The sequence below is a fragment of the Coregonus lavaretus genome, assembly GCF_964263955.1.
Source record: "Coregonus lavaretus genome assembly, chromosome: 10".
NCBI classification, from domain to species: domain Eukaryota; kingdom Metazoa; phylum Chordata; class Actinopteri; order Salmoniformes; family Salmonidae; genus Coregonus; species Coregonus lavaretus.
The window spans coordinates 9,232,903-9,257,631 of record NC_139997.1 but is presented as its reverse complement, the minus strand read 5'-3'; the positions used below and the strand labels follow the sequence as shown (position 1 = coordinate 9,257,631).

Below are 24,729 nucleotides of genomic sequence, written 5' to 3'. Positions count from 1 at the left end.
TCTCTCTCTCCTGTCTTTTAGCAACAGGCTACTATCTCCTCTCTCTCTCTAGTCTTTCAGCAACAGGCTTCTATCTTCTCTCTCTCTCTCGTGTTTCGGCAACATGCCTCTATCCTCTCTCTCTCTCTCTAGTCTTTCAGCAACAGGCATCTATCTCCTCGCTCGCTCTCTCTCTCTCTCTCTCTCTCTCTCTCTCTCTCTCTCTCTCTCTCTCTCGTCTTTCAGCAACAGGCTACTATCTCCTCTCTCTCTCTCCCGTCTTTTAGCAACAGGCTACTATCTCCTCTCTCTCTCGTCTTTCAGCAACAGGCTACTATCTCCTCTCTCTCTCTCTCTCCCGTCTTTTAGCAACAGGCTACCATCTCCTCTCTCTCTCGTCTTTCAGCAACAGGCTACTATCTCCTCTCTCTCTCTCGTCTTTCAGCAACAGGCTACTATCTCCTCTCTCTCTCTCTCTCTCTCTCTCTCTCTCTCTCTCTCTCTCTCTCTCTCTCTCTCTCTCTCTCTCTCTCTCTCTCTCTCTCTCTCTCTCTCTCTCGTCTTTCAGCAACAGGCTACTATCTCCTCTCTCTCTCTCCCGTCTTTTAGCAACAGGCTACTATCTCCTCTCTCTCTCTCGTCTTTCAGCAACAGGCTATTATCTCCTCTCTCTCTCTCTCTCTCTCTCTCTCTTTCTCTCTCGTCTTTCAGCAACAGGCTACTATCTCTTCTCTCTCTCTTGTCTTTCAGCAACAGGCTACTATCTCCTCTCTCTCTCTCTCTCTCTCTCTCTCTCGTCTTTCAGCAACAGGCTACTATCTCTTCTCTCTCTCTTGTCTTTCAGCAACAGGCTACTATCTCCTCTCTCTCGTCTTTCAGCAACAGGATACTGTCTCCTCTCTCTCGTCTTTCGGCAACAGGCTACTATCTCCTCTCTCTCTAGTCTTTCAGCAACAGGCACCTATCGCCTCTCTCTCTCTTTCTCTCTCTCTCTCGCTCTCTCTCTCTCTCTCTTTCAGCAACAGGCTTATCTCCTCTCTCTCTCTCTCTCTCTCTCTCTAGTCTTTCAGCAACAGGCTTCAATCTCCTCTCAATTTCAATTCAATTTCAATTTAAGGGCTTTATTGGCATGGGAAACGTGTGTTAACATTGCCAAAGCAAGTGAAGTAGATGTATTATATTCAGTGTGTAACAATCTATTTGCACAGTGTTGTAACAATGTGCAAATAGTTAAAGTACAAATGGGAAAATGAATAAACATAAATATGGGTTGTATTTACAATGGTGTTTGTTCTTCACTGGTTGCCCTTTTCTTGTGGCAACAGGTCACAAATCTTGCAGCTGTGATGGCACACTGTGGTTTTTCACCCAGTAGATAAGGGAGTTTATCAAAATTGGGTTTGTTTTCGAATTCTTTGTGGATCGCTGTAATCTGAGGGAAATATGTGTCTCTAATATGGTCATACATTTGGCAGGATGTTAGGAAGTGCAGCTCAGTTTCCACCTCTCTCTCTCTCTAGTCTTTCAGCAATAGGCTTATATCTCCTCTCTCTCTCTTCTCTACTCTTTCCACTCTTCAACTCACTCACTCCTCTTTCCTTTCTCCACTCTCTCACTCTCCCAATATCTCTACTTTCTCCCTATCTTCTTCTCTCCTCCACTCACTCACTCACTCACTCACTCACTCACTCACTCACTCACTCACTCACTCACTCACTCACTCACTCACTCACTCACTCACTCACTCCCTCATTCACTCACTCACTCACTCACTCACTCACTCACTCACTCACTCACTTACTCCTACCTTCCTCCTCTCCTCCCCTGTAGAGGGAGAACCGTCGTCTCCAGGAGGCTAACATGCGTCTGGAGCAGGAGAATGATGACCTGGCCCATGAACTGGTCAGCAGCAAAATCGCTCTGCGCAAGGACCTGGACAACGTAAGGCTGTCACATCATCCCACGTGTATTATTTTTTACTTGTGCGAGTGTGCGTTCGTACGTTTTCTAATACCCAAACCCCAAATACATTTTTACTCTGATAGGTGTTTTATTTGGCATTAGCTAATGTCAGTAGACCTGGTCACCATACCCATGTGTCTGTCTGTCTGTCTGTCCCTCAGGCTGAGGAGAAAGCAGACGCTCTGAACAAGGAGCTGTTGATGACCAAACAGAAGCTGGTGGATTCAGAGGATGAGAAGAGACGACTAGAGGAGGAGTCTGCACAGGTCTGTCTGGCTAGCTGTCTGTCTGACTGTCTGACTGACTGACTGTCTGTCTGTCTGTCTGTCTGTCTGGCTGGCTGGCTGGCTAGCTGTCTGTCTGTCTGTCTGTCTGTCTGTCTGTCTGTCTGGCTAGCTATCTGTCTGACTGTCTGTCTGTCTGGCTAGCTGTCTGTCTGTCTGACTGTCTGTCTGTCTGTCTCTGTCTGTCTGGCTGGCTAGCTGTCTGTCTGTCTGTCTGTCTGTCTGTCTGTCTAGCTGGCTAGCTGTCTGCCTGTCTGTCTGTCTGACTGACTGACTGACTGACTGACTGTCTGTCTGTCTGTCTGTCTAGCTGGCTGGCTAGCTGTCTGTCTGTCTGTCTGTCTGTCTGGCTAGCTGTCTGTCTGTCTGTCTGTCTGTCTGTCTGTCTGTCTGGCTGGCTAGCTAGCTGTCTGACTGTCCGGCTGTCTATTTAAAATAAAATAAAAGATTCCGTTAGTATTGGAAAAGACAATGGAGGTCCCCTTCTGAGAGTTGCTGAATGTTTTTTCCATCTTCAGATTGCTCGTCTGTTGATGCACCTTGATTGGAAAGCAGTGTTGTTTCTCTCTTTCTGTCTTTAAGACAGAGGGGGATGTTGTGCTCCCATATGCACTGTGGCCACTGCCTGTGTTCCAGGACATGACTTTGGCCCAACACAGGAGCTGCCAATACCTGCTCTCTCTAAGTTATTTCTCATGACATCCACTTACGGGAGAAACAGTCTCAAGGGGCATCTGTTGCTGTCCTCTTGATGACTACATCACACTCCTCCTTGAGTGTGTCTCTACTGTAGGCAGTTTATACAGGCCCAAGGACAGTTGACTCTGACTGAGATGAGGTTATCATGTAGGTCAAAGTAGGCAGTTTATACAGGCCCAAGGACAGTTGACTCTGACTGAGATGAGGTTATCATGTAGGTCAAAGTAGGCAGTTTATACAGGCCCAAGGACAGTTGACTCTGACTGAGATGAGGTTATCATGTAGGTCAAAGTAGGCAGTTTATACAGGCCCAAGGACAGTTGACTCTGACTGAGATGAGGTTATCATGTAGGTCAAAGTAGGCAGTTTATACAGGCCCAAGGACAGTTGACTCTGACTGAGATGAGGTTATCATGTAGGTCAAAGTAGGCAGTTTATACAGGCCCAAGGACAGTTGACTCTGACTGAGATGAGGTTATCATGTAGGTCAAAGTAGGCAGTTTATACAGGCCCAAGGACAGTTGACTCTGACTGAGATGAGGTTATCATGTAGGTCAAAGCAGGCAGCCTGTAGCTCAGTTGGTAGAGCATGGCGCTTGCAACGCCAGGGTTGTGGGTTCGTTTCCCACGGGGGGCCAGTATGAAAATGTATGCACTCACTAACTGTAAGTCGCTCTGGATAAGAGCGTCTGCTAAATGACTACATTTACATTTACATTTTAGTCATTTAGCAGACGCTCTTATCCAGAGCGACTTACAGTTAGTGAGTGCATACATTTTCATACTGGCCCCCCGTGGGAATCGAACCCACAACCCTGGCGTTGCAAACGCCATGCTCTACCAACTGAGCTACATCCCTGCCAGCTACATTCCCTCCCCTACCCTGGACCAATTGTGCGCCGCCCCATGGGTCTCCCGGTCGTGGCCGGCTACCACAGAGCCTGGATTCGAACCAGGATCTCTAGTGGCACAGCTAGCACTGCAATGCAGTGCCTTAGACCACTGCGCCACTCGGGAGACCCTGTGTAAAATGTAAAATGTAAAAATTCATTAATTCAGTGTATAATATCAATGTGTGTGTCTGCGTGCATGTGTCCACAGCTGAAAGAGATGTGCAGACGGGAGCTGGACAAATCAGAGTCTGAGATAAAGAATAATGGTTCCATCATAGGAGAGTACAAACAGGTAAGAGGTTGACAGGAGATATAACATTTTATTTTTATTTTATATGTATAAAGTTGTTTTTATTTTTATTCCACATAGTGACAACATCATATTTATTACTTACCTAGGGACTACGGATGTAAATTTGCCGTTTGGTAATTTATCTACAGTAAGTGTTGATCAAAATGGATAAATATAATACTACTAATAATAGTAATAATAATCATAATAATAGTAATTATAGTAATAATAGTAATAATAATAGTAATAATAATATTTGTAATAATGGCAATTATAATAATAGTAATAATGGTAATAGTAGTAATAATAGTAATAATAGTAATAATAGTAATATAATAATAGTAATAATAACAATAGTAATAATAGTAATAATAGTAATAGTAATAGTAATAATAATAATAGTAATAATAATACTAATAATAGTAATAGTAATAATAACAATAGTCATAATAATAGTAGTAATAACAGTAATAATAGTAATAGTAATAGTAATAATAGTAATAATAATAGTAGCAATAATAGTAGTAATAATAGTAATAATAACAATAGTAATAATAGTAATAGTAATAATAGTTATGTTATATTAATAAGCAGTAAAAGTCATCCTATCCATGTGTTTTATCCTCTACACAAACTCTAAGTGACATCACCAAAGCAACATTACACAACACTGAAGTGCATAAAAGGCACTGAGGGCCAGCAGAAATAGTGTCGCTAATTTTAAAACAGCCGTCGCCATCTTTTACTGGAATCTAAAAATATGAATAGGGGAAATTGAAAATGACAGAAAATGATCAAATTGATGGTAGCAGCTCCGCTGGCTGCTATGTGCCAGTTGAAAGCTCCACTTCAGATCCGAAAGCAGAAAAACGGTGAGGAGATGCGTTGTTTAAAAATAGTTCCTTTCTGGTCGCTGGTGCGGTGCTGAGGCTGTTTTAACAGGCCTACTGACAGTGTGATGTGTGGTAGAGAGTGGTAATGGATTCCTGTGAATTGATCTGGGACCAGCGGTGGGCTGGTGATCACATCAGGAACAGAAGGCTGAGAGAGACAGGGAACAAGTAGGGACTGGTAGAGCAGGAAGACAGAGATGGACAGAGGAGTAGAGAGAAGGTTGGGGACACACCCACATCAGGAACAGCAGGCTGAGAGATAGGGACAGAGGAGTAGAGAGAAGGTTGGGGACACACCCACATCAGGAACAGCAGGCTGAGAGATAGGGACAGAGGAGTAGAGAGAAGGTTGGGGACACACCCACATCAGGAACAGCAGGCTGAGAGATAGGGACAGAGGAGTAGAGAGAAGGTTGGGGACACACCCACATCAGGAACAGCAGGCTGAGAGATAGGGACAGTGAACCCCCAGTCAGGCTGTGGCTCCATCCTCACAGGGACGTGTGGTTTCTCTGAGTCACTCATAGTCTAGTGGTTATTTTGAAGGAGGGGGATTAGCTGTGGGATGATAAGGCTTTGTTATGAGCAGGTTATACATTATTTGGATGATCTCTGTCTGTGGGATGAGCCGTTATGTCATCTTTTCACACTTTAGAACCTCTCATTTTAGAGACACTCCACCCACCCCTACCCCCTCCGACCTTTGCCTCCACCCACCCCTACCCCCTCCGACCTTTGCCTCCACCCACCCCTACCCCCATCCGACCTTTGCCTCCCCCACACAGTCCAATACGTCCCCACAAGGTTGTCTGTCTGTCTGTGTGGAGTTGACCTCAGTGCTCTGTTTGAACTTTGACCTCTGTGTTGACCCCTGCAGATCTGCTCTCAGCTCAGTGAGCGTCTGGAGAAACAGCAGACCGCCAACAAGGGAGAGGTGGAGAAGATCCGGGTGAGTCCCCATCATGGCATGACCTGACACACGGTCACATGACCTGACACACGGTCACATGACCTGCCACACAATCACATGACAGACCACATGACCTGACACACAATCACATGACAGATAATCACATGACAAACCACTGTCTTAAATCACGTGACATCACACAAACGCATGACAGACAAGACACACAATCAATCACATGACACGCAATCGTGTAACATGACAGACTACTGTATTCAAATGTAGATGCTCTCTTTGTGTGGGTGTGTGAGCGTATGTAGTTCTGATTGTCATTCATGTGCTGTACGCTTAGCGAGTTAACATTAGCTTTATTTTATCTTTATGTATACAGGTTAGTCTCATGTAGAACGTAAAGTGTGTAGTATCAACAAACATGATTATAGCCTTAGTGTAATTATATGCACACCTTAGTAGTCTTATATGAGGATTAGGAGAAATAATCCATTTCGATTCCCTTTTGATGACACAGAAAGAAAAGCCCAGTTCTTTGTCCGTGAACAGTGATAGTGGTTGTTAAGTACAACCAGGGCTGTAGTGTTTCTCATTTCCAGGCTAGATGAGGTGATAGGGGGTAGAGGTGGGGAGGATGAGAGGGCTCTTGAAGCAGCTGAGGACTGTCTCTCCAGTAGAGGAGAGACCCTCAGAGAGACACTCAGTCTGCCACTTACGACTTCTTATCATCACCCTGCTACCCACCTCACAACCACACTACGCATTACTGCAGCAGCAGCCTGTACTTACTCAATCGCACACCACCCGCTGGCGGGGTGCGCTGACTCTCCCTTAAGAGACTTTCGCTTGAAAAACGAGAAGAAAGCGGCAATAGTACTGTCTGTCGATTTTGAGACGCCGTAGCCAGTATACACTTCCTCAAAATAGTCAGAATTAATCTAAGATAACTCAAGATATCTGACATTAATTTTGATGTTTTTGCCGAAGAGATCTTAGTCGCGCAATTTTACATCTAACAAAGATGTTTGGTGCAGTATTTTTCAATGAAAAAATGTAAACGAGTCGTCTCTCATTGAATGACAACAAATACTTTATTTAAGACTCCCTACTATTGACCAATCACCGACGAAGGGCTTGCCTCCAGAAAAAATGTTGCATGCTCGAAAAAACCCTAACCAAAGTCCAAAACAAACATAAAACATCACAAAATGTCGTCATAATATATACACAGACCCTATCAAACTGTTTCGTCTGGGAAGCATGCGGACGCCTTTAGATGCTCTGAGTGTAACGAGTGTCAGTGTAATGCGGTGGATCGAAGTCAGGCGCAGGACACAGAACTCGAGGAAACGTACTTTACTGAACTTGAGTAAAGAAAACAACACAGCAATACCTTCACGCAGGAAGGAACTAACCCGCTCACCAAACGACATACGAAACGAAAAACAACCACGCACAAGACACATTGGGAGCACCTGGGTTAAATAGGGTAGGCGTGATTACACAAATGGGAAACAGGTGTGTGACATAGACAACAGGTGCAACATAGACACATATAACATAGATCAGCAGTAACTAGTATTCCGGTGACGACGAACGCCGCAGCCTGCCCGAGCAAGGAGGAGGGGCAGCCTCGGCAGAATCCGTGACAGTACCCCCACCCCCCGACGGGGACGGCCAGGAGGACGCGGCACGGGGCGAGTCGGATGACTACAGTGGAAATCCCTCAACATGGAGGGATCGAGGATGTCCCTCCTAGGGACACAGCACCGCTCCTCCGGACCGTTCCCCTCCCACTCCACGAGATACTGCAGGCCTCCCACCCGACTCCTCGAATCTAAGATGGAACGGACCGAGTACACCGGTGCCCCCTCGATGTCCAGTGGGGGCGGAGAGACCTCCCGTATCTCAGACTCCTGGAGTGGACCAGCTACCACCGGCCTGAGGAGAGACACATGGAACGAGGGGTTAATACGATACTCAGGAGGAAGCTGTAACCTATAACATACCTTGTTCAATCGCCTCAGGACTTTGAAAGGCCCCACAAACCGCCGACCCAGCTTCCGGCAGGGCAGGCGAAGGGGCAGGTTTCGGGTCGAGAGCCAGACCCGGTCCCCCGGTGCATACATCGGAGCCTCACTGCAGTGGCAGTCGGCGCTCGCCTTCTGCCGCCCGATGGCCCGCTGCAGGCGCACATGGGCAGCGTTCCAGGTCTCCTGCGAGCGACGAAACCATTCATCCACCGCAGGTGCCTCGATCTGGCTCTGATGCCAAGGTGCCAGAATCTGCTGATAACCTAATACACACTGGAAAGGAGTAAGGTTAGTGGAGGAGTGGCGGAGTGAGTTTTGGGCCATCTCTGCCCAGGGGAGGAACGCCGACCACTCCCCCCGCCAGTCCTGGCAGTACGACCTCAGAAACCTACCCACCTCCTGGTTGACTCTCTCCACCTGCCCGTTACTTTCGGGGTGAAACCCTGAGGTAAGGCTGACGAGACTCCCAGACGTTCCATGAACGCCCTCCAAACCCTTGAGGTGAACTGGGAACCCCGATCAGACACTATATCCTCAGGTATCCCATAGTGCCGGAAGACGTGTGTAAATAGGGCCTCGGCAGTCTGTAGGGCCGTAGGGAGACCGGGCAGAGGAATGAGGCAGCAGGACTTAGAAAACCGATCCACAACGACCAGGATCGTGGTATTCCCTTGTGAGGGAGGAAGATCCGTCACGAAATCCACCTATAGGTGGGACCACGGTCGTTGTGGAACGGGTAGGGGTTGCAATTTCCCTCTGGGCAGGTGTCTAGGAGCCTTACACTGGGCGCACACCGAGCAGGAAGAAACATAAACCCTCACGTCCTTAGCTAAGGTGGGCCACCAGTACTTCCCACTAAGACAATGCACTGTCCGACCGATACCAGGATGACCAGAGGAGGGTGACGTGTGAGCCCAATAGATCAACCGATCGCAGACCTCCAGCGGAACGTACACACGACCCTCTGGACACTGGGGAGGAGTGGGTTCGTTATGCAACGCCCGCTCGATGTCCGCGTCCACTTCCCACACCACTGGTGCCACCAGACACGACGCCGGAAGTATGGGAGTGGGCTCCACGGAACTCTCCTCCGTGTCATACAGTCGGGACAGAGCATCTGCCTTAGCATTCTGGGAGCCTGGCCTGTACGAAAGGGTGAAACAAAAACGGGTGAGAAACATTGACCACCTTGCCTGGCGAGGGTTTAATCTCTTCGCCGCCCGGATGTACTCCAGATTGCGGTGGTCAGTCAAAATGAGAAAAGGGTGGTTAGCCCCCTCAAGCCAATGTCTCCACGTTTTCAGGGCTTGGACCACGGCCAACAGCTCTCGGTCCCCCACATCATAGTTGCGCTCCACTGGACTGAGCTTCTTAGAAAATAACGCACAGGGGCGGAGCTTGGGTGGTGTGCCCGAGCGCTGGGAAAGTACAGCACCTATCCCAGCCTCCGACGCGTCCACCTCAACCGTGAAGGCCAAGGAGGGATCCGGATGAGCCAGCACTGGAGCCGAGGTAAACAGGCTCTTCAGACGATTGAAAGCCCTGTCCGCCAAAACTGACCACCGCAAACGCACCGGTCCCCCATTCAGCAATGAGATAATGGGAGCCGCTACCTGACCAAAGCCCCGGATAAACCTCCGGTAGTAATTGGCAAATCCCAAAAATTGCTGCACCTCCTTCACCGTGGTTGGAGTCGGCCAATTATGCATGGCCGAAATGCGTTCACTCTCCATTTTCACCCCAGACGTGGACATGTGGTACCCTAGGAAGGAGATGGACTCCAGAAAGAACAAGCATTTCTCTGCCTTGGCATACAGGTCATGCTTCAACAGTTGTCCAAGTACCTTACGCACCAGGGACACATGTCGGCCCGTGTAGCGGAGTATATGAGGATGTCATCAATATACACCACTACACCCTTTCCGTGCAGATCCCTGAAAATCTCATCGACGAAGGCCTGGAAGACTGATGGAGCATTCATCAACCCGTATGGCATGACGAGGTACTCATAGTGTCCTGAGGTAGTGCTGAATACCGTCTTCCACTCATCTCCCTCCCGAATACGCACCAGATTGTACGCGCTCCTGAGATCCAATTTCGTGAAGAAGTGCGCCCCGTGCAGTGATTCCGTCATACTAGCCATCAGAGGTAAGGGATAGCTGTACTTGACAGTGATCTGATTAAGCCCACTGTAATCAATGCACGGGCGTAACCCACCATCCTTCTTCTTCACGAAAAAGAAACTCGAGGAAACAGGTGAAGTGGAAGGCAGAATGTATCCCTGTCTCAGCGATTCAGAGACATATGTTTCCATAGCCACCTTCTCCGCCTGTGACAGAGGATACACGTGACTCCGGGGAAGTGCAGCGCCTACCTGGGGATTTATCGCACAATTCCCTGGACAATGGGGTGGTAATTTAGTCGCCCTCTTCTTACTGAAGGTGAGAGCCAAATCGGCATACTCAGAAGGAATGTGCACTGTGGAGACCTGGTTTGAACTCTCCACCGTAGTAGCCCCTAAGGAAACCCCTACACACCTCCCCGAGCACTGACTGGACCATCCCTTGAGAGCCCTCTGTTGCCAGGAAATAGTGGGATCGTGAGTGGTTAACCAGGGAAGTCCCAACACCACAGGATACGCAGGAGAATCAGTCAGATAGAGACTAATCCTCTCCTCATGACCCCCCTACGTCCTCATAGAGAGTGGTGCGGTAACCTCCCTGATTAGACCTGACCCTAGCGGGCGACTATCTAAAGCGTGGACAGGAAAAGGCACATCAACACGAACAGTAGGAATCCCTAACCTAAGAGAATATTGACGATCAATAAAATTCCCAGCTGCGCCTGAATCTACTAGCGCCTTATGCTGGGAATGAGGAGGAAACTCAGGAAACACAACCTCTATGAACAACTGACCAACAGGGAGCTCTGGGTGAGTCAGGTGCCTACTCACCTGAGATGGTCGACCAGTGCTCTGCTTACTGCCTCGATTCCCTGGGGACCCTCCCCAGCACCGAACCGCAGTGTGTCCTCTGCGACCACAGTTGGTGCAGGGGACGGCCCCTCTCCTGGTCTCCCTAAGTGCAGCACCTCCGAGCTCCATGGGGGTAGAGTCGGAGGTTCTGGGGGATGGAATGAATGAGCCCTGATCAGAACGTCCGCGGGTCTCCAACAGGTTATCCAGCCTGATGGACATCTCCACCAGTTGGTCCAGATTGAGATTGGTATCCCTGCAGGCCAGTTCCCGCCGAACGTCCTCCCATAGGCTGCACCGGTAGTGGTCGATCAGGGCCCTCTCATTCCATCCAGCGCTGGCTGCCAATGTCCTGAACTCCAGCGCAAAATCCTGGGCGCTCCTCCTCTCCTGTCGTAGGTGGTACAGACGCTCGCCCGCCGCTCTCCCCTCTGGTGGATGATCGAATACCGCCCGGAAGCGGCGGGTGAACTCCTCGTAGCGGACCGATGCAGCGTCAATTCCTCCCCACTCGGCGTTGGTCCACTCGAGCGCCTTCCCCGACAGACAGGAGATGAGGGCGGACACGCTCTCGTATCCCGAGGGCGCCAGGTGGATGGTTGCCAGGTAGAGCTCTACCTGGAGCAGGAAACCCTGACTCCCGGCTGGTGTACCGTCATATGCCCTCGGGAGCGAGAGCCGAATCCCACTGGGCCCAGGGGTGGACTGTGGTATGGGTGGTAGAGTGGTTGGAGGAGGTGTGGGAAGGCCACCTCTCTCCCAACGGTCCATCGTGTTCATCACCCTCTCCATGGCGGTGCCGAGCGCCTGGATGACACTCTCCTGTCGTTGAAAACGTTCCTCCATAGCTTCGGACTGACGAGCTGTACCTGCTGACTCCATAGTTGGTGCGTGGTTCTGTAACGAGTGTCAGTGTAATGCGGTGGATCAGGCGCAGGACACAGAACTCGAGGAAACGTACTTTACTGAACTTGAGTAAAGAAAACAACACAGCAATACCTTCACGCAGGAAGGAACTAACCCGCTCACCAAACGACACACGAAACGAAAAACAACCACGCACAAGACACATTGGGAGCACCTGGGTTAAATAGGGTAGGCGTGATTACACAAATGGGAAACAGGTGTGTGACATAGACAACAGGTGCAACATAGACACATATAACATAGATCGGCAGTAACTAGTATTCCGGTGACGACGAACGCCACAGCCTGCCCGAGCAAGGAGGAGGGGCAGCCTCGGCAGAATCCGTGACACTGAGGTGTAGTGGTATAACCTGTACCTGTTTTACGTGGTGTATTGTAGTGGAATAACCTGTACCTGATTTATATAGTGTAGTGGTATAACCTGTACCTGATTTATATAGTGTAGTGGTATAACCTGTACCTGATTTATATAGTGTAGTGGTATAACCTGTACCGGATTTATATAGTGTAGTGGTATAACCTGTACCTGATTTATATAGTGTAGTGGTATAACCTGTACCGGATTTATATAGTGTAGTGGTATAACCTGTACCTGATTTATATAGTGTAGTGGTATAACCTGTACCTGATTTATATAGTGTAGTGGTATAACCTGTACCTGATTTATATAGTGTAGTGGTATAACCTGTACCTGATTTATATAGTGTAGTGGTATAACCTGTATCTGATTTATATAGTGTAGTGGTATAACCTGTACCTGATTTATATAGTGTAGTGGTATAACCTGTACCTGATTTATATAGTGTAGTGGTATAACCTGTACCTGATTTATATAGTGTAGTGGTATAACCTGTACCTGATTTATATAGTGTAGTGGTATAACCTGTACCTGATTTATATAGTGTAGTGGTATAACCTGTACCTGATTTATATAGTGTAGTGGTATAACCTGTACCTGATTTATATAGTGTAGTGGTATAACCTGTACCTGATTTATATAGTGTAGTGGTATAACCTGTACCTGATTTATATAGTGTAGTGGTATAACCTGTACCGGATTTATATAGTGTAGTGGTATAACCTGTACCTGATTTATATAGTGTAGTGGTATAACCTGTACCTGATTTATATAGTGTAGTGGTATAACCTGTACCGGATTTATATAGTGTAGTGGTATAACCTGTACCTGATTTATATAGTGTAGTGGTATAACCTGTACCTGATTTATATAGTGTAGTGGTATAACCTGTACCTGATTTATATAGTGTAGTGGTATAACCTGTACCTGATTTATATAGTGTAGTGGTATAACCTGTACCTGATTTATGTGGTGTAGTGTAGTGGTATAACCTGTACCTGATTTATGTGGTGTAGTGTAGTGGTATAGTCTGTGTCCTGGTCTAACCCGTGTCCGGTACAAGGTAGAAGGCTGTAAGAAGGACAGTATACTCCTTAACAAGGAGGGTCATCTCTAATGGGATAAGGTTAGGGTTAGAGATGTAATGTGTTAACCTGGCCTATGATGTCTCTCTTTCCCCCAGCTGAAGGTGGAGGGCTGTGAGAAGTGCTCTATCCTGTTCAACAAGGAGGGTCGTCTAAAGGTAGTGAAGAAGATGAAGGAGGGCAGTGAGGAAGAGACGGACGAGGAGAAGGAGAGTCTGAAGAACCAGCTCAGAGAGATGGAGCTGGAACTGGCCCAGACCAAACTACAACTGGTGGAGGCAGAGTGCAAGATACAGGTACTGACCTCTAACCCTGACCCTAACCCAGACCAATGATACAGGTACTGACCTCTAACCCTGACCCTAACTCAGACCAATGATACAGGTACTGACCTCTAACCCTGACCCTAACCCAGACCAATGATACAGGTACTGACCTCTAACCCTGACCCTAACCCAGACCAATGATACAGGTACTGACCTCTAACCCTGACCCTAACCCAGACCAATGATACAGGTACTGAACTCTAACCCTGACCCTAACCAATGATACAGGTACTGACCTCTAACCCTGACCCTAACCAATGATACAGGTACTGACCTCTAACCCTGACCCTAACCCAGACCAATGATACAGGTACTGAACTCTAACCCTGCCCTAACCCAGACCAATGATACAGGTACTGACCTCTAACCCTGACCCTAACCCAGACCAATGATACAGGTACTGACCTCTAACCCTGACCCTAACCCAGACCAATGATACAGGTACTGACCTCTAACCCTGACCCTAACCCAGACCAATGATACAGGTACTGACCTCTAACCCTGACCCTATCCCAGACCAATGATACAGGTACTGACCTCTAACCCTGACCCTAACCCAGACCAATGATACAGGTACTGACCTCTAACCCTGACCCTAACCCAGACCAATGATACAGGTACTGACCTCTAACCCTGACCCTAACCAATGATACAGGTACTGACCTATAACCCTGACCCTAACCCAGACCAATGATACAGGTACTGACCTCTAACCCTGACCCTAACCCAGACCAATGATACAGGTATTGACCTCTAACCCTGACCCTAACCCAGACCAATGATACAGGTACTGACCCTAACCCAGAACCAATGATACAGGTACTGACCTCTAACCCTGCCCTAACCCAGACCAATGATACAGGTACTGACCTCTAACCCTGACCCTAACCCAGACCAATGATACAGGTACTGACCCTAACCCAGAACCAATGATACAGGTACTGACCTCTAACCCTGCCCTAACCCAGACCAATGATACAGGTACTGACCTCTAACCCTGACCCTAACCCAGACCAATGATACAGGTATTGACCTCTAACCCTGACCCTAACCCAGACCAATGATACAGGTATTGACCTCTAACCCTGACCCTAACCCAGACCAAAGAACCTGCCTGGCTATAGCAACAACTCACCTGGCTATAGCAACTGAGGTCTACTGATATCACTTAATTTAAATGCAGCTACTATATCCTAACAGTTAATGAATTAATTCCTAAAGGGAATTTGAGTCAATACAAGTTTTAATGAATTCTAGTCTGTCTCCAGTTCCATTACCCCAGGCTAGCCCTACAGCTCCTTGCCTAACCTCCTTCCTGTATATTCTCTTCCCCGCAGGACTTGGAGCACACCCTGGGTCTGGCCCTGAACGAGGTCCAGGCAGCCAAGAAGACCTGGTTCAACAGAACCTTAACCTCCATCAAGACCGTGACGGGAGCACAGGGGAAGGAGACTACCTAACCTGAGACCCCCCTCCTCTCCTCCTCGACCACAGACTGTCTCCTTCTCCCCCCTGCTGCTCCCAAACCTCCATGTCCCGCTCCCGGCCTCCCCCCTCCTCCCCCCTGGTCAGGGGTACTACCCACTAACTTGACCGGAGCAAACCAAACCTCGCCACGACATGACAGGGGTTTTAAATAAGGACTGAGCTCAAAGGTACCACTGCCCCAAAACGAAACGATGTACTTCATTAAAAAAGAAACAGAAAAGAAAAGAGAGGCTTCAACGATAGTCTTTATACTACTGATATTTAACAGGGAAGGAAGGAGTTCTAGAGAGCTACCTGAACTGTCCTCTCTCCAGACATGGGAAAAACAACACTCTATTTTACTGGCCTTCCCTCGGCAGACTACAACTCCAGCTGTAATCTGGAGACGACCAGAGCTAACTAACAGCCTCCTCCTTTTCAAACTGAGCTTTTCTCATTTCCGTTCTACGATACCTTTCTTTTTCTAGATATGTATGATTTATGAACATGCATGTGTATAGACATGTATAAGTGAAGACAACACACCAGAGTGTATGTATGGGTGTGTTTATTAATGTGCGTGTGTGAGCATTAAGGGGAGTGTCAGTGTGCATGTACAGGTATCTGCCCAGATAATGGAAATGGGGAAATGAGGGATACAAAGTGTATTGAAAGCAGGTGCTTCCACACAGGTGTGATTCCTGAGTTAATTAAGCAATTAACATCCCACCAATGCTTAGGGTCATGTATAAAAATGCTGGATAGGCCATTATTTTGGCTACCATGGCTATACCCCCATAGGATGACAATGTCACCATCCACAGGACACGAGTGGTCACTGAATGGTTTGATGAGCATGAAAACGATGTAAACAATATGCCATGGCCGTCTCAGTCACCAGATCTCAACCCAATTGAACACTTATGGGAGATCCTGGAGCCGCGCCTGAGATGGCGTTTTCCACCACCATCTACAAAACACCAAATTATGGAATTTCTGGTGGAAGAATGGTGTCGCATCCCTCCAATAGAGTTCCAGACACTTGTAGAATCTATGCCAAGGTACGTTGAAGCTGTTTTTGCACGTGGTGCCCCACCCAGCGCCCTATTAAGACACTTTATGTTGGTGTTTCCTTTATTTTGGCAGTTACCTGTATGACTGAAGATGTTTCTGAGCGTGGCCTTCCTGTGAAGTTGAGCAGGATAGGAGCTGGGTGCTGTATAGAGGCTGAGGGTGGAGTTATATGAGGAAGAGTATCTTACTGACAAAGCCTTGATGTTGAGGGGAACATGAGAAACATTATGTACATGCTAACAGTAGATATATTAGCTGCAGCCTGGGGTCTGTCCGGTCGCTCAGTGTAGTAGCATACAGAGGCTACTAGTAGGTGGTCCTGGCGTTGTCCTCACAGTGCGCTTGCTGGGTCGTCCGGGCCTGGCTGCGCTCAAAGCATGGGAGCTCAGTGGCTGGAGTTGCAGAGACAGATATGGGTGTGGCCCTCCCTTGCCTCAGACTCCACCCACAGACGTAGAACACAACCTCCCCCCTTTGGGACTCCTCCCTCCATGGCTGCGTCCGAAATGGCATCCTATTGGTCTCCAGTCAAAAGTAGTGTACTATATAGGGAATAGGGTTCCATTTTGGCGGCAACCACATGACTCCTCCTATCTGAGACCAGCTGCTCCTCTGGCTTCTGTACTAGATGACCCCTCATGACCTCTGACCTCATCAGTCAAGTTCATGGTTTATGCCATCTTATCTTAGTTCCACGACACGGCGCTCCCACCCAGACCTAGTCATGGACCCCACTCTCCCAACATAGACATAGACAGACAGGTCACAGCCAGCCAGCCACCTACACTCCTGAGAAGGAGAGAAATAGCACACGGGTATTATCTGGTCGTCAATCACAGGCTGTGTGCACTCATATGTGGCAGAGTGAACCAGACAAAGACTGAACTGTCAGGGGTCATCAAAGGTCAGGGGTTGTCGGAGGTCAAGCTGGCGTTCTCTCTGAAAGATGTTGAATGATTCCTTATTAAGAGAGGCATGTTTGTTGTTCTACTTAATATATTTCGGTCTGAACGTTCCGTTATACGTCTGTGTCCATATTGGGGAAGGTCTTACTCTCTACTGACAGTCTGTGTGTGTGGTCGGGGTGGGGACTTTGCACCTTAATGTTCATATTTATAATGTATGGGATCTTTCTAAGCTTGCTTAAAGGAAAAATTCACTCAAAACCTATCTTTTGGTCTTTTTTTCATTAGTCCACTGTTGATACAGTCTCAAAATGTTTTGCATGTCAGCATTCAAGAAGCCAAGTGTCACTTGCCACATCATCAATTTGATGCGTTTTGCAGTGGATTTTTCCTTTAAGTCTGTGTTGATGTCAGTGGAAGGAAGGCCTGTGTAATGTACTGAGAACAAAGAGGTCGTTCTGTAAGGCACTGGGTTGTACATAAGAAGCATTAGAATGATGATAATGATTACGTTTTTATTTTTTATTTTGTATTTCTACTCCTGTAACTGAACTAAATAATACGGTTGCCTAAAATAATGATGTACTGTGTTACAGATTAATGATGATCATGACGTATGTTTTTTTTTTGCTCAAAAGCTTTCCGTCGTCTTAAATGTCAGACAAACTGCTGTCTCATCCATTACATGCCAAAATGTACATTCATTCATCCAACATTACTGAACGTGTGGAACATTGTGTAGGTTACATTATTGTCTATACTTAATGCATTTTAATATAAAGCTGTGAACTCAGACCACTTTGTTGTTAGTTTCATTCTTATTCTCATCCTAATGTATGGATGGATCATACACTTTAGAGGTCAGAGGTCAGACTACCTATCCTCTCGTCCCTGCATGTTTCCTGGTCCATAAAGAGTTCTTATTATTCACTGAATTATAGGATCTCTTATGGCCTGCTCCATGATCAATAGAAGGAATATCAGATTCCTGTTGCTATAATAATAATAATAATAATAATAACAATAATAGTAATAATAATAATAATAGTTATAGTAATAATAATGATAATAGTAATAATAATAATAGTAATAATAATAGTAATAGTAGTAATACATACTAGTAATAATAGTAGTACATGGGACTTATACTGAACAAAAATATAAACACAACATGCAACAATTTCAAAGATTTTACTGAGTTACAGTTCATATAAGGAAATCAGTTAATATAAATAAATAAATAATGTCCTAATCTATGGATTTCACATGACTGGGCAGGGGCGCAGCCATGGGTGTGTCTAGGAGGGCATAGGCCCACCCACTTGGCAGCCACGCCCAGCCAATAAGAATGGGTTTTTCCCCACAAAGGGGCTTTATTACAGACAGAAATACTCCTCAGCACCCCCACACCCCCCCTCAGACGATCCCTCAGGTGAAGAAGCCAGTTGTGGAGGTCCTGGGCTGGCGTGGCTACACGTGGTCTGCGGTTGTGAGGCCGGTTGAACGTACTGCCAAATTCTCTAAAAAGATGTTGGAGGCGGCTTATTGTAGAGAAATTAATATTCAATTCTCTGGCAACAGCTCTGGTGGACATTCCTGCAGTCAGCATGCCAATTGCATGCTCCCTCAAAACTTGAGACATCTGTGGCATTGTGTTGTGTGACAAAACTGCATATTTTAAAGTGACCTTTTATTGTCCCCAGCACAAGGTGCACCTGTGTAATGATCATGCTGTTTAATCAGCTTCTTGATATGCCACACCTGTGAGGTGGATGGATTATCTTGGCAAAGGTGAAATGCTCACTAACAGGGATGTAAACAAATTTGTGCACAAAAATTGAGAGAAACACGTTTTTTTGTGTGTATGGAAAAGTTCTGGGATTTTTTATTTCAGCTCATGAAACATGGGACCAACACTTTACATGTTGCATTTATATTGTTGTTCAGTGTATATAGCGCTTTTCAATTACCAAAAGTTTCTTAAATGCCTCCTCTGGTCATAGTGAAGCAGAGATCTTGATGTCTCACTGTCTGTCTGGGATAAATCCTGGGCTGTGTCCCAAATGGAATCCTATTCCCTATACATTGCACTACTTTTGACCAGGGCCCACTCTGGTCAAAATTAGTGCACTATATGGGGACGAGGGTGACATTTAGGATGCAGGCCTCCTATCCTGCTCCACTGAAAAGACCTTGAAACAACTTTAATACATCTAGGTCTCATCTAGGTCTCATCTAGGTCTCAGTCTTTTTATATCCCTCTCTCCCTTCTCTGTCTGCTGATGAATAGAGGTCATAACACAGGGGCCCAGTGACACCTTCCCTCCCTCCCTCCCACCCCTTTCTATTCTGTTACAGAGAAAAGACTGAGGGGGACTACAGAGACCGACAGACAGGTGCCATGGTAACCAGGTAGGTGTAACCCTGCTGTAAAGATTTGTGCAGTGATGGGGTTTCTCTCTCTGTGGTCTAACTGGATAGGTGTGATGGGGTTTCTCTCTCTGTGGTCTAACTGGACAGGTGTGATGGGGTTTCACTCTCTGTGGTCTAACTGGACAGGTGTGATGGGGTTTCTCTATCTGTGTTCTAACTGGACAGCGTTGATGACAGTGGGGTTTGGGATGGTGTTTACCCATGCATTTATTTTCAAAGGCTTTTGTCGTCTCAGCAATGGAATTTCATTAATACCCAGAGAATATTACAAAGCATATTGTATCAAAATACATATTTTCTCTTTCCAAATAAACAAAACCGTCATAAAAAAATAATCTCTTGAGAACTGTTGTTTTGGGGGAGGGAAATCACAGAAGATTGTAATATGAAAAGCTCTCTGTGTTTTATGTTTTCTCTGAATAATTTATTCTGTAGTTCTAAAAACAGTCTTCCTGTCATACCCTGACACCCTAACAAGCTGTCTAGCTCCTGAACTGTGCTGCCGGTAGAAATCCCATAATTGTTGTTTCTTTGACTACATTTTATTAGATTTTCATATTTCTTTGTCACCCTTCTTTTTTCATAACTAGTCCCAGAAGTCGTTTGACAGGCGGTTTCCTTTGTTGTTTTGTTTTCATTGTCCTGTTGAAAAAGAAATGATAGTCCCACTCCACTAAGCGCAAACCAGATGGGATGGCGTATCGCTGCAGAATGCTGTGGTAGCCATGCTGGTTAAGTGTGCCTTGAATTCTAAATAAATCCAGAATAGAAAAAGTTGCAAAGAAAAAGCCATATCTCAGACTGGCCAATAAAAAGAAAAGATTAAGATGGGCAGTCTGAGATATGGCTTTTTCTTTGCAACTCTGCCTAGAAGGTCAGCATCCCGGAGTCGCCTCTTCACTGTTGACGTTGAGACTGGTGTACTATTTAATGAAGCTGCCAGTTGAGGACCTGTGAGGCGCCTGTTTCTCAAACTAGACACTAATGTATTTGTCCTCTTGCTCAGTTGTGCACCGGGGCCTCCCACTCCTCTTTCTATTCTGGTTAGAGCCAGTTTGCGCTGTTCTGTGAAGGGAGTAGTACACCGCGTTGTACAAGATCTTCAGTTTTCTGGCAATTTTTCGCATGGAATAGCCTTCATTTCTCAGAACAAGAATAGACTGATGAGTTTCAGAAGAAAGTTATTTGTTTCTGGCCATTTTGAGCCTGTAATCAAACCCACAATTGCTGATGCTCCAGATACTCAACTAGTCTCAAGAAGGCCAGTTTTATTGCTTCTTTAATCAGCACAACAGTTTTCAGCTGTGCTAACTTAATTGCAAAAGGGTTTTCTAATGATCAATTAGCCTTTTAAAATCATAAACTTGGATTAGCAAACACAACGTGCCATTGGAACACAGGACTGATGGTTGCTGATAACGGGCCTCTGTACGCCTATGTAGATATTCCATAAAAAATCTGCCGTTTCCAGCTACAATAGCCATTTACAACGTTAACAATGTCTACACTGTACTTCTGATCAATTTGATGTTATTTTAATGGGAAAAAAATGGCTTTTCTTTCGAAAACAAGGACATTTCTAAGTGACCCAAAACTTTCGAACGGTAGTGTATATATATATCCCCCCCCACTTCTAAAACCAAAGTTACGCCCCTGGTTTTCAGTAATGGCTGAGCTATGTTTAAACATGAAACATTACTCCCCTCAGTTGTCCCTGATCTTTTTTAAGTGAACAGAGTGTATGGTATGTATGGATTGTGGCAGCTTTCTTATATCGTTTAAGAGTGTTTATAACTTTGGGCCCCCAATAAAGTTATCACAGGGCTGAGGTTTCTACTTGCGAGGCGTGGGAAACCTGTTACCGGCAGTGAGTAATGAGCGTCGGCATTATGCAATCAAACACCGAACAACCCCCTCCTTTCCCCCAATCGCTACTTACCTCGCTAAAAATATAGCCAACCAGCCCGCAGCAGAGAGCAGAGAATGGGAAAAATGTTGATGGGGTAGAGTTGCAGAAAGGCACTGAGGCAGGCACTGAGGCAGGCACTGAGGCAGGCAGTGAGGCAGGCAGTGAGGCAGGCACTGAGGCAGGCACTGAGGCAGCATCGCTCTGTGATTTGGGAGTCTAGAGGGACCAGGGGGCCCAGACAGGTTCACACCGGTTTGGCCTTAGAGAGATCCCCACCCACCCTTCATCGCAGACCGCTCCACCCCCAACCCCACCTCCACTCCACCCCCACTCCATCCCTCCTACCTCCAGCTCAGACCCTTTATTACCTCTGCTTAACGCAGTTGGCAGTCTCCAGAGTCTAAAATAGGAGCATCCTGGGCCCGGTCACGGAGCTGCTGTGTGTGTGTGAGAGAGAGCTATACCAAGACCCTCCTGCTGTTCCTGATTACTTTCCCAGATGGACGGTGTCTCTGATAAACAGCTTGGTTCTGGTCTCCTACACTACAGCCACACTACTGAACAGGAAGGGGGAGATGTCGATATTTACCCAGTGCAGCAGCTAAATCAACCATTCTATCTCACCTCACGCATGCATATTACCGGCTCCTTACAGTGCAAATCATGTTCTCTGCACCCCTTCTTTCCACCTCAGTTTTTCATCTGTGTCAGTGTAGATGTTGGGTGGTCCTATACTTTTCCTTTCAGGGGCACCCAGGCTCTTTCTCAATTTGTCTTTCCTTGATTGCTCGTGTCCTCTCTCCTCACCACCTCCTCAAAATGAATTGGATGAGGGGAGGGAGGCGACGGAGAAGACCAGATTAATCACAAATTGAGAATAGGCTCCAGTCCATCCAGCCACTCTGGCCCTGTCAGTTAGCCTACATTAGGTCAGAGTTGGAGGGATCTGGCCCTGTCAGTTAACCTAAGTTAGGTCAGAGCTGGAGGGATCTGGTCCTGTCAGTTAGCCTAAGTTAGGTCAGAGCTGGAGGGATCTGGTCCTGTCAGTTAGCCTAAGTTAGGTCAGAGCTGGAGGGATCTGGCCCTGTCAGTTAGCCTAAGTTAGGTCAGAGCTGGAGGGATCTGGCCCTGTCAGTTAGCCTAAGTTAGGTCAGAGCTGGAGGGATCTGGTCCTGTCAGTTAGCCTAAGTTAGGTCAGAGCTGGAGGGATCTGGTCCTGTCAGTTAGCCTAAGTTAGGTCAGAGCTGGAGGGATCTGGTCCTGTCAGTTAGCCTAAGTTAGGTCAGAGCTGGAGGGATCTGGCCCTGTCAGTTAGCCTAAGTTAGGTCAGAGCTGGAGGGATCTGGCCCTGTCAGTTAGCCTAAGTTAGGTCAGAGCTGGAGGGATCTGGCCCTGTCAGTTAGCCTAAGTTAGGTCAGAGCTGGAGGGATCTGGCCCTGTCAGTTAGCCTAAGTTAGGTCAGAGCTGGAGGGATCTGGCCCTGTCAGTTAGCCTAAGTTAGGTCAGAGCTGGAGGGATCTGGCCCTGTCAGTTAGCCTAAGTTAAGTCAGAGTTGGAGGGATCTGGCCTTGTCAGGTGTGTTGGGTCAGAGTCAGAGGGCCTGTGAGGTGTAATCTAACCTACACTGAGTGTACAAAACACCTGCTCTTTCCATGACATAAGACTGACCAGGTGAATCCAGGTGAAAGCTATGATCCCTTATTAATGTCATCTGTTAAATCCACTTCAATCAGTGTAGATGAAAGGGAGGAGACAGGTTAAAGAAGGATTGTTAAACCTTGAGACAATTGAGACATGGATTGTGTATGTGTGCCATTCAGAGGGTGAATGGGCAAGATAAAATATAAAAATATATTTAAATGCCTTTGAACGGGGTATGGTAGTAGGTGCAAGGCACTTCGGTTTGTGTCAAGAACTGTAACACTGCTGGGTTTTTCGCGCTCAACAGTTTCCCGTGTGTATCAAGAATGGTCCACCACCCAAAGGACATCCAGCCAACTTGACACAACTGTGGGAAGCATTGGAGTCAACATGGGCCAGCATCCCTGTGAAACGCTTTCGACACCTTGTAGAGTCCATGCCCCGATGAATTGAGGCTGTTCTGAGGGGAAAAGGGGGTGCAACTCAATATTAGGAAGGTGTTCCTAATGTTTTGAACACTCAGTGTAGGTGCAGAGTCTTGGAGGATCAGGTTGTGTCAGTTTGCTTATAATGCAACAAGCCTCAGATTACTCTGCTGATGGACTGGTGTCGTCTTACCAAACAGAAACTCATTTCAGCATGGACAGCAGACCTGGGTTCAAATACTTTTTCAAATCATTTCAAATGCTTTAGCTGGGCTTGATAGAGCTTAACAGGTACAATGAAACAAATTGCAAAGTCGCAAAAGAGCCATCCCCGCCCATCTGGCATGTGAAGCAAATCTGAAAAGTATTTGAAAGATTTTAAATAGTATTTGAACCCAGTTCTGATGAACAAACAGGGCCTCACACACAGGGGCTAATATCAGGAATATGTGGCAGTTATTTATACAGCTAATATCTTGTTAAGTAACCGCCTGATTTGTAACACAGTGCTCAAAAACTGACAGGAGCTTTATTGGAGATGTGATACAGTGAGAAGAGAAAAGGTCAACACAGAACGAGTGATCCTCAGAGTTCATTTTAATTTAAGCGCATACTAACTGTCATCTCAGAGGTTCTAGCCATGTCTCTCTCTCTGTGTGTGTGTGTGAGTGCGCTTGCATGCGTGTGTTGGAGGGTGTATGTAATGACTCAAGATGATTGTTTACAGCCCCCCCTAACGTTTAATATAGGAGATGTCATTAGAGATGTCATCTAATACGTTGACTCATGCAGCAGCTATGCTGCTCTGAACATGATTGACAGCTGTTTTACTCAACTACCCCCTAGTTTATTAATCAGCCTTTAAATCGGTCCCCACTATCATAGCCATGGTATGACTTAAGATTTAAACTGTTTTTCTCAACTACTCCAGGCCTAATAGATTCTTTAGCCTCCTCGTCCATCCCAATTATAATCAAACTAACTGTAAAACAAGATTCAATCTTTACTTCTGAGAAAAAAGACCTACAACCCCTGGTATACTCTTCAGCCTTTTCCTTGGACACTATCATCGTGACTTGCATCGAACTATACTGAACAAAAAATATAAACGCAAAGATTTTACTGAGTTACAGTTCACATAAGGAAATCAGTCAATTGAAATAATGAATTTAGGCCCTAATCTAAGGATTTCACATGACTGGGCAGGGGCGCATAGGCCCACCCACTGGGGAGCCAGGCCCAGCCAATCAG

The 24,729-nt window shown here is 46.6% G+C and overlaps 1 protein-coding gene across 1 annotated transcript; it reads left to right on the top strand.

Annotated features, from left to right (window-relative positions):
• The first annotated feature begins 1,813 nt into the window (after nt 1-1,813).
• On the top strand, nt 1,814-17,865 carry LOC311136626 (rab GTPase-activating protein 1-like). Its single transcript, XM_084170816.1, has 6 exons — nt 1,814-1,920; nt 2,103-2,207; nt 4,026-4,109; nt 5,880-5,951; nt 13,397-13,594; nt 14,962-17,865. Exons 1-6 carry the CDS (start codon nt 1,840-1,842, stop codon nt 15,082-15,084), a joined length of 663 nt encoding a protein of 220 aa, XP_084026942.1. The 5' UTR covers nt 1,814-1,839; the 3' UTR covers nt 15,085-17,865.
• The last annotated feature ends 6,864 nt before the right edge of the window (nt 17,866-24,729 follow it).